Source organism: Cryptomeria japonica, chromosome 3 (genome assembly GCF_030272615.1).
Source record: "Cryptomeria japonica chromosome 3, Sugi_1.0, whole genome shotgun sequence".
NCBI lineage: Eukaryota > Viridiplantae > Streptophyta > Pinopsida > Cupressales > Cupressaceae > Cryptomeria > Cryptomeria japonica.
Genome location: NC_081407.1, coordinates 133532430 through 133543083, shown reverse-complemented (window position 1 = coordinate 133543083; position 10654 = coordinate 133532430). Strand labels below are relative to the sequence as shown.

General features: G+C 37.9%; 2 protein-coding genes across 2 annotated transcripts; both read left to right on the top strand.

Annotated features, from left to right (window-relative positions):
* The first annotated feature begins 956 nt into the window (after positions 1 to 956).
* On the top strand, positions 957 to 2216 carry LOC131027371 (putative leucine-rich repeat receptor-like serine/threonine-protein kinase At2g24130). Its single transcript, XM_057957405.2, has one exon. The coding sequence runs from the start codon at positions 957 to 959 to the stop codon at positions 2214 to 2216; it is 1260 nt and encodes a 419-aa protein (XP_057813388.2).
* Positions 2217 to 2417: 201 nt separating this feature from the next.
* LOC131874004 (probable LRR receptor-like serine/threonine-protein kinase At3g47570) lies at positions 2418 to 3307 on the top strand. Its single transcript, XM_059217204.1, has 2 exons — positions 2418 to 2718; positions 2841 to 3307. Exons 1-2 carry the CDS (start codon positions 2418 to 2420, stop codon positions 3305 to 3307), a joined length of 768 nt encoding a protein of 255 aa, XP_059073187.1.
* The last annotated feature ends 7347 nt before the right edge of the window (positions 3308 to 10654 follow it).

Genomic DNA, 10654 nt, shown 5'->3' with positions numbered 1-10654 from the left:
CAAGCAATCGGTTTGGAATCTCACCAGGGAGCTCTTTCTAGTGGAAATTCTCCAAGAATTTCAAGAAATCTTGAATAAGGCCCTCCATGACTCTGGTGCACCCCGGCCAAGCGACTGGATTCTTTTCAATACCCACGGAGAGCTCATCAAATACTATCCATTCCTACTTGACCTGAAGGCTAAAGAACTGGATAGACACAGAGTCTTTGCTAGCGTAGGTCTAAGCTATCTCAAGTGGAGATTCTTAGGAGACGACCCAGAGGCTCAAGGAAAAGAGGAGGATCTCTTCCAGTTTGCAAAGACGAACGGAATCCTGCCTCTGAAAGTTGCAGAAGCAGAAACAAAACCTGAGCAGAGTTGCAGAGGTGGCTCAAGCAGAGGCCGTAGGAGCGCGGGTCGTGGTCGGGGTCGTTCAGCAGGCAGAGGTCGCGGTCGAGCAAGATTGGAGCCGCTGCAACCCGACCTTCCCACTGCAAGCTAGGCCCTCTTCTATTGATACTTCAATTTCCCTACCCGATACTTAATCATAAATTTGTATATATTCTATTTTGGCTTCCTACTTTCATGTTTAAATACTCTGGTTCTAGGCAGTTGGAAATCTACCAATATCATTTATAGTCCTTTTTTCTCCAGACTATTAAATTTTTTGATGGCTTTGATAAAATGGCTAAATCATAAGCCTAAAGGTTTCCAGCCCTTTGAGGGAACTATGTTATGCTGGGTTCTCTAAGAACAGGTGTTTTTTGAATGTTATGGAACTCAGCGAATAATCTCTGTATTTAACCTAAATCAATATAAATTTTGGCTCTGCCTTTACTGATCAAAAAAAAATATTTACTGCACGAGGTAATAAATTTCGTGGGGGTATCCCAAAGACTCTAGGAAATTGTTCCCAGCTCTGGCTTCTTGATCTCTCATCCAATCTGCTAAGTGGTGTGGTGCCTAAAGAATTGGGAATGCTAACTGCTCTGCAGATAGTAAACCTTGGAACTAATAGCCTGTCAAATGGACACTGTGCTACAATGTGTGTATTAGATGTATTTTCTAATTGTTCTACTCTTCAAGTTCTGGAGCTATCGGAAAATGCTTTCAGTGGCAAATTGTCAAGGGGCATAGGAAAGCTCTCTCCTAGGCTATCAGACCTGTACTTGGGTGACAACAACATCACTGGCAACATACCAGAAGAGATTGGCAACCTTACTGAGTTGATCGCTTTATCTCTCGGTTTTAACAATCTAATTGGGCAGGTTCCGAGTGCATTGGGCCATCTGAAAAATTTACAATATTTGGAATTGAGCTCCAACAAATTGCAAGGCAATATTCCATTAGAGATTAACGTGCTGGTAAACCTGGGATATCTATTACTTAATCTAAATCATCTTTCTGGAAGCATTCCTTCATATATGGGCGGTCTGCAACAGTTGAGGGAACTTGACTTAAGTAGTAACCAGCTCACAGGAAGGATACCAAATGCCATTGGTCGTTGTTTCCGCCTGGAGAGGATTGACCTCTCACACAATAGCCTGACAGGAAATATCCCTATGGAGATCTCAAGACTCCATTCATTGCAGTTTTATCTCAATTTTTCCTACAATTTATTGACAGGTAGATTGCCCTCGCTGGGAGGAATGCAGCAGGTTCAAGCCATAGATATCTCAGCTAATAAACGCTCAGGACCTATCTCTAGCGACATTGGCAGTTGCTCAGGATTGCAATACCTGAACCTTGCCAAAAACAAATTGGAGGGAATTGTGCCAATATCAATAGGGCAACTTAAGAGCCTTGAAAGTATTGACATATCTTTCAATGAATTGTCTGGGCCAGTGCCACTTTCTATTGCGAATCTCACCATGCTCCGACACTTAAATTTCTCATACAACTACTTGAATGGATCGGTTCCAAATGAAGGGGCTTTCAGAAAGCTATCCGCAAAATCATTTTTGGCGAATCCAGGATTATGTGCAGCCTCAGGCTGGTTGAATTTACCAAACTGCACAAGCTCTGACAAAAATCATGCTGCGTTCAATAGGAATATTGTATTGATTGCTTCAACTGGCACATTCTTCGCATTGTGTTGCATTTTGGGGATTTTTTACACGTTATACAGAAGAATTAAAAGGCATCCAATTACAAATAGTTTGTTGGGGGAAGGTTTCATGCAAATTTCTCGCCAGGAACTTTACACAGCAACCCAAGGATTTAGTGCCGCTAATTAACTAGGCAATGGTAGCTTCGGGTCAGTTTACAAAGGGCTCTTGTCTGACAACAAGTTGGTGGCTGTTAAGTTATTCGATCAGGACCCTCAAAATTCATACAAGCATTTCGTCAGGGAATGCAGAGTACTGAGAAATATCAGGCACCACAATCTTGTTAAAGTCTTGTCCTCTTCCTCTGCTGGAGATTTGAGAGCCCTGGTAATGGAATTTATGTCACAGGGGAGCCTAGAACAACACCTGCACAAGGATGAAACACAGTGTACCTTAAGTTTGAAGATGAGAGTGAATATTGCAATTGATGTGGCACACGGGATGGCATATTTACACCATGATTGTTCGCCCCCTATTGTTCACTGTGACTTGAAACCCTCAAATGTGTTTATGGACGAAAGCATGACAGCCCATGTGGCTGATTTTGGAATTTCCCGTCTATTGACATCCCCTGTTTCTGCAAGTAGTAGCACATCCAGACTAAAGGGAACAACAGGCTACCTTGCTCCAGGTAAAAACCCAAGCCCAACATTTTTTCCAATTTAAGTGTTTGTCTTGGTTTTCATTCCCCCCATATATTAGTTTTCTCAACCATGAAAATACTTTTTACTATTGCAAAATATGGATTGGGAGGACAAGTGACTACCAAGAAAGATGTTTACAGTTTCGGAATGCTCATCCTTGAAATGGTGACTAAAAAGAGGCCTATTGATGATATGTTCTCCGGAGACAACACTTTGCCGAGATGGGTGAGAAGAGCATTCCCTGAGGCAGTGGAGGGAGTGGTGGACAGAGAGCTGCTGGTTGATCAACGATGTGTAGGTGAGTCCAGTAGTAGTGCTACACCTGAAACCACCGGTGAAGAATTGGAATCCTCTGAGCATGGCAGTTGCTTGCTTAGTTTTATTGGATTAGGACTGCAATGCACAGAGGAAAATCCAGCCCATAGACCAACCATGAGAGAGGTGGAGGGTATGCTGGAAAGTATGGTGTATGGCAAGGTATATGGCAACTTAAAAGAGCATTCATCTGTCCAGAATCTGTTGAGTGCAGGCAACGGAGTGGGCCATCCAAATGGCAGCTCAGATGAAAGTGAGTGAAAGCAGTTAAGTACAAACCATTAACATTTAGTGAATTTCTTTCACCAGCAACAGTTTTATTGCACAAAGATCTGAATACTTATATATATACTTTTATCCAATATCTTTAAAATTAAGGCTATATTTCAAAATAACATATAAAACTAGATATTATATCTTCTTTAGGAACATTAAAAGTGTTTTGTATATTCAAATAGCATGTTGATTATAAATTGTTAAAAATTATTTAAGCTATTTAGGTTCTTGCAATCAAAAAATATTGTTATAGGGGCATTTATTTTTATTGTATTTTGAGATCCATGTTAGGTTAATAACAGTTTTTGTTAATTTTCTTGGTAAACAAAGAAGTTAGAAAATATTGTAGTATATAAATTGGTGTATTAGATGAAAGAAAACACTTGTGTTTTGCTTTCATTCAACATATTTCTATAAAAATAAGTTTCATTCTCTTTACTAGTATGACTTTTGTCTGTTATACCAATTTGTATATTAGAGACAAGACCTACATGAAATATACAATATAGACACCAGTTGCTTGAATATTGCAATCTTTACAAAATATAAGAACACACAGAGGAAAATAGAATATGCTTTATCATATCATATATTATAATTATATATATATATATATATATATTTTGGTTGGTTGTAACAGCCTCTTCAAAAAATTTACTCCGTGAAGATATCGAAAATTATGAAAGTACTAGAGCCATACAAAGGCCACACTATCACATTGAAGCATGCAAAGTAGGTTCACTTGCTTCAAACACATATCATGATATTAGATTTTACCATTCTTTTAAACATCTACTCGTTATGAACATCCATTACTCATCATCTTCTCTGGTTTTAATCTTGGACTGTAGATCATAGTCAATGAGACAAAGTGTCTATTTAGACAGGAGCGGCTATATTATCATCCTTCTCTTCCTCATACATTGATGGGTGCACATAACCAGTACAGTTTAAGGTTGGGTTTCATGGAGGGGTTGTTAAGATTTTTTAGGAATATTGTCATTCCATGAATTTTGTTTTGTACTTCAGCTTAAAAATTTAAATTCTTAAATTTAAGGATGTCATGAACTTTGTACTTAAGTTTAAAATCCTAAATTTAAGTAAATTGGTGGTAAATAAATTCAACTCTTTTTTCCTAAAATTTATATGATTGACAAATTTGATTCTCTCCCTTTTTTTAACATTTTATTTCTATTTTTTATTGTGCACAAATTATTATTAATATTATTAATACCAATTTTAAGGTTTATAAGCAGAAAATTAAATACTCATGAGACCAACAGCTCCACAAATAAACAGCCGCATGAGAAGTTAGAGTGGCTGGTGTAGAGCTCTTCTAATCCGTCCATCTTTCTGTTCCATCTTCCCTGTTCCCTGTTCCCTGTTCCCCGTGGTTAATCCCTCCCAAGTATAATTTTTGAAAATTGTTTCTCCCGCCTGTAAATATGCAACAAACATGTTTTCGCTCTTATCAGTCTCCATTTGCCAGCGTACTTGCAGCCTGCTACCAAAATGGAGCTTTGGAACAGGTATGGATGTCCATCGTTCAGTATAATGGAAGGCTGATTATTGGTAGATATTTTAGATGGAAATGATCTAGTATATATTTCCTGCAAAATGTGGAAGCATAGACAAGGCATGAGAATCGTTTGACAGAAAGCCTAAAGAAAAGTGTTCTCATCAAACGCTATGATTTCTGGATATCCACAAATTCTGTTTCTTAAAAAGGATTTAGAGACTTCAACCAAATGCGATTGGCAGGTGTAAAGCCAGACTGCAATCTTTTCAAGCAGCGTCACAGCCTGTGCGAAAACGGGAGCATTGGAATGGGATGTGGATGTCCATCACAAGATAAACGATGAAGGATTTTTGTCAGTTGTAGATGAAATTGCTCTAGTAGATATGTATGTGAAATTTGGAAACATAGACAAGGCACGTGATCTGTTTGACAAAATGCCTTCCAAGAGTTGTTTATCCAATGCCATGATAGTGGAAGCATGGACAAGGCACCTGAACTGTTTGACAGAATCCCTGATTTCAGGATATTTTAACAAAATGGGTTTGTTGAAGAGGTTTTAGAAACTTCCAAATGCAATGAGCAGCTATGAAGCCAAACTCTACAACCTTTGCCAGGATCCTCCCAGCCTGTCCCAAATGGGAGCTTCGGAACAGGGTTTGAACATCCATAAAGGGTAGATCAATTTTGTTAAAGGTAGTTGCCACTGCTTGGTAAACAAGATAGCAAAACGTAATTACATATAAAACCTCTATATTCGAATAATTTTCGTATCATATTCAAATTGTTTAGTTCTTCTGTTTGGATTAATTGTCAAATCGACATCACAAATCAAATTAAGGGATAATGAAGTGTATAAAACATAAAAATGTAACTGATTGACTCACTAACAATGAGCATCTAATCACACATGATGGTGTCTAAAGGGTGTGTACAACTATCTTCCACTTTCTTGGAACAACATCAAAGTTGATAACCTTTTGCATAATCACCCCTCTAATTATATGGTGAGATATAATGAGTGGACAATCTTTGAACATGAGTTGCTTTTCATAATAGAATTTGATATAAAAATTCAATCTTCTACCTTAGTGGTAGCCCCTTGCTTCTATTTCATAGTATCTGGACATCACATCATCATCACAATGATTTAACTAGGATTTTGATTACAAATATAACTAGCATTGATATTGACGATGGAAATTTCTCCTTGATAAGGTAATACATTATAATAGTTTCATAATAATTTTTTTATTTCTCGAATATTATTGGTTATCATGATGCTTTTGACTTAAGAAAACCCATATAACATAACATACAATTAACAATATTCTTAAGATTAAGGATAGTTATGATATTCTTGACCATATGAGTAACTATGTCTATTATGAATATGGTTATATGATAGCCTTGGGATAATGTATTGTGCAGTTTACATAAGCTAAGGCATTAAGAGTTGTTGAATGGAGTTGCTTAATTGTCTTTCTCATATTATGATTTTCGTCTTTCAAGTCATTTCCCTCCTTCCAAACTTTACCATGATTTACTCATAAATTTCAATGCTACCATGTGACTAAACGACTTCCTTAGAAGGGTATATTATTCATAGTAGTGCTATGATATTTGCTAACAAACCAACTTTCTTCCTTTCTTGTAATATTCTTCAAGGTGGTTTTACAACATTCAATGACAAAATTAGCTACAAGTCTATGCTCTATGGTACATAACAATCATGAATATTACTATGTCTTGGCATCTTTCATTGCTAAGATGGGGATATTATCATTGAAACAATTTTTCAAGTTATTTATTAACTTCACACTCAATAAAATTAAGCAAGGACAATCAAATTTGTTATTCATGACAATATTTTAACTTAATGGCAAGTTTATCTTAGTGATACTAGATGTATTTTAGGATTATCTCCTTTATATATGCAAGCTATAGATTTTTTAAGCTATTAAATTATCATGAAAATCTTCTCAAGTGATATGAGATGAACCAATTGATGATTACGATCTTATGAGAAAAATTGCAGAATTCTACATAAAATGATCTCAATCTTGATACTCACATTTATGATATTCTTACCCTTCATGAGATAGACCTCTTAGTTTTCATGGTTTAATTTTAATTGATGCCTAAAAAAGAGGTAGAAAATTTCATAAGTTAGTACCTGATGCACTGCTAAATGAACAAGGTTAGCAAATGACAAACAACACAAGACATAAGAAAATCGTTAGTGTTAGTCAATCAAAAACTAATCTAAACAGGCATATCAAAAGAGATACTAAAATCATGCTAATATATCTAACAAATGAAACAAAGATAATAAGACATCTCCAAATGCCTCTTAGCATGCTCTTAGTTCCTTCTCCCTTGTTCCTCTCCTCTCCAAGTTCCAAAATAGTGTAGCTCTTAGTAGCTTTTTGCACTATGGATGCTTATGGAGGATTGAGATTTGAGTATTTTGCTCTAAATGTAAAATGAAAAGCTAAAATACTAGATGCTATTAAAATGATTGATTTTAACCAAAATAACAAGATTTTAGTATTGCTATGCTAAATACTCTCTAAAATGCCTATAGGTTAAATGCATACACGTTTTCAGGATCTGGATTATGAAGAAATGGGCTCTATTTATACAAAAAATGGAGCAATGGATGGTTGAGATTGAGTAATCTCAATAAGGGTCAGGATTGAATGATTTCAATCCATGTGAGGGCTTTCAACCCAATCCCAGGATGACAAGTGTCAATGTGAGATAGGTTGAGAGGGGAGGGAATAAACATTAAATGCTTGATATGACCTTGTGAGTTAAAGTCAAGGTTAGTTGAATCAATAAACTCTTTATTCAAAGAATAAAGCTTTTATCCAATGAATAAACTCTTGTGCCAATGTAAAAAGGGATAAATATGGTCAAAACAATAAATGTTTGGGGAGACAAGTTTGAAATAACCATAAATGGTTATGTAAGAGCCATAAATGGTCATGTAAGAGCCATTAGTGGTTTTGGAAGACTTTGGGGCTTAATTTGTTGAACACACAAAGCATTAAATGCTTTTCAAAGACTTTTGAAGTCTTTGACAAGTGACTCCATTTTGCTTAGGAATGTGACAATAATTAGGGGATGGATTAGGCTAATTAGGAAGGGGTTAGAAGAATCTAGAAGGAGATTTAGGAATGCAATTGGATTTGGTGGGTGAGGGAAAATAGGATTTTATTAAAATAAAAATTCATTTATTTCAATAAATGTGTGCAAGTTGCTTTTGTAGGAAAATGCAAGTGGGGGGGGGATAATGATTTAAATAAATGTTTTATTTAAAAGAGGAAAAGGGGGATTTAATTAAATAAATAGATTTTATTTATTTAATTGACTTGAATTTGGTTTTAATGAATTAATTAAAATAAATTGAATAATTTATTTAATTAATAGAAGAATGTTTGGGGATAAATTAATTAAATATTAATTTAATTAACTAATGGCTAGTGGATTTTTAATCAAATAAATAGCGAATATTTATTTAATTAAGTTGGACAGATTTGTGTGACTACATTTGCCCCTCTTTGAGACGGTGCGGTTTATCGCATCGTTTCAAAGAAAGAAAAACTAGTGTGAAGAAAATACCCCATAAAATGTTAATTTAATGGGTGGTATGCCCCTTCAAGAGATTGGTCGAAATTTTTTGAAAAATCAAGCGATCTCTCGAAAAAGAATGAAAATTGGCAGGGTGTTAGAAGAGAAAAAGTGAGCAATACGGGTGAAAAATAGAAGAGATCGGGGGAAAAATGGAGAAATGGGGGGCTCTGGAAGTTCACGGGGGGAAGTTATGGTGACGGCGAAGGGTATAAATGGGGTGAAAGGGGTGAAAATAGGATCATTTGTGACCATGACCAGTGTAAAACTAGAGCTCTGATAGTGACATTTGGAGGAGTGAGCAGCAGTCAAGATGCCAGTACCGATTACAGAGCACAAATTTGAGTGAGTCAGACGGTTCCAACGGCCAGACGACTACAGACCAGCGGTACGTAAATTGGAATTTTGAATTTTTATGCATTTTTGATAGGCTTTTTGCTGAGTCCAAGTTGAGTCAGAGCAATAGCGCTGAAACTATGGTTTTGGCACTTTCGCTTAATTAACTAGTGCTATGGTGCCGCAATGGCGCTATTGGGCTATTGTTTGAGCACTTTTGAAATGTTTTAGTGCTATTGTATGCATGTTTAGGTGCTATTGATTAATAAGCACTATTGAGTGCTTAATTGAGCGCTATTGTTTTTAATGAGCACTACTGTGTAGTTGTTTTAGCGCATTTGTAGTTTGAGTGCTAGTGGAAAGCTGATTGAGCGCTTTTGATAGGGTTGTAGCACTATTGTTGAGAAACTAGAGCTTTTGCTGGTAAAATAGCACTTTTGTTTTAGGATAAATAGATGCCCCAGTTTGGATGAAGAAAATCTCCCGATGCCAATGATGGATGGATGGCGATGTGAAGTGGGAGTTGTTTTGAGCCATAGCAGCCTGATGAGACTTAGGTCATTGTTAGGATAAATGCCCATTTGAAGTCTAGGTGGCCATGATTGCTTACCTCTTGAGACTCGAAGATACTTGATCAAAGTATTTGTTGATAGTCTAGGTTTAAACTTAAGAAAGTTTGAAACAAAACAACTAATGGTGATTGATGAATGTCCATGTGCAGGAGGATCTAGGCATGTTGTAGTTACGCGAGAGACATCCTGTGACACAGGGGTTGCGGGATCGATTGACAGAGGTAGAGATAGATTGTATTGCTACTATTGGATTGTATGAGGTGATGCACATGCCCATGATTCAGATGAATCATGGTTTGATCACAACGTTAGCCGAGCGGTGGCACAGCGAGATGTGTACCTTCCATTTGGCACAGGGGGAGATGACTTTGACCCTAGAGGATGTATGGCGCATCCTGCGGATTCCGATTCAGGGGGAGCTGGTCACATATGATAGATCCTGGGGGACCCTTGCAGTTCAAAGGTTTTTTGATGAGGATGTTTTTATTGATGATGGCTCTATTGCTTGGGAGGAGATAGCTACGTTATATGAGCCTCTACCAGCAGTTCTAGCAGGTATTGTGGGAGGACTTCTGTGTCCTGACAAGCGATCACATGGTTTGTCCGTGGGCTGGGGGCAGGTGTTCGAGATGATGATTATCGAGGGGAACCGATTTGCTTGGGGGCCGTGCGTGCTAGTGCACCTATACCAGGAGCTTCATGAGGTGGTTTACCAAGGGAGGGGTTCCTTAGCAATGGGCATGATGCTTCTGCATATTTGGGCCTGGGAGCACCTACTAGTGACTCGACCAATGAGTTTGAGATTCTGCGTAGTAGATCAGCTGTATATGTTCATGTATAGCGGCATGATGAGTCAGCCCCACCTGGGGAAGTTAGAGTGGTGGCGGCGGCGAGCATTAGATGATTTGGATGCAGTTATATGGCAACCATACCTGGAGTGCGAGCCATGGGATGATGATGCAGAGGCACTGCCCTATGTATTTATGACTCGATTCCTCATTGGGAGGACCTTGTACCATGTGGAGAGACAGGTGCCTGGGAGAGTGATGAGGCAGTTTGGATGGTAGCAAGGACTGCCTAGTAGATTAGGGGAGTATGCTCGGGTGATTTGGGAGAGGTATGCATGGGGGCCAATGCTGACATATGATCAAGCACTGGCAGAGTTTCAGACGCTACAGGCGAGACCGTGGGACATACGACCGAGGGTTGTGGATGCAGGAGTAGAAGATGAGTACACGTAGTACCGAGCAGTGCACCCGATCCTACGGATAT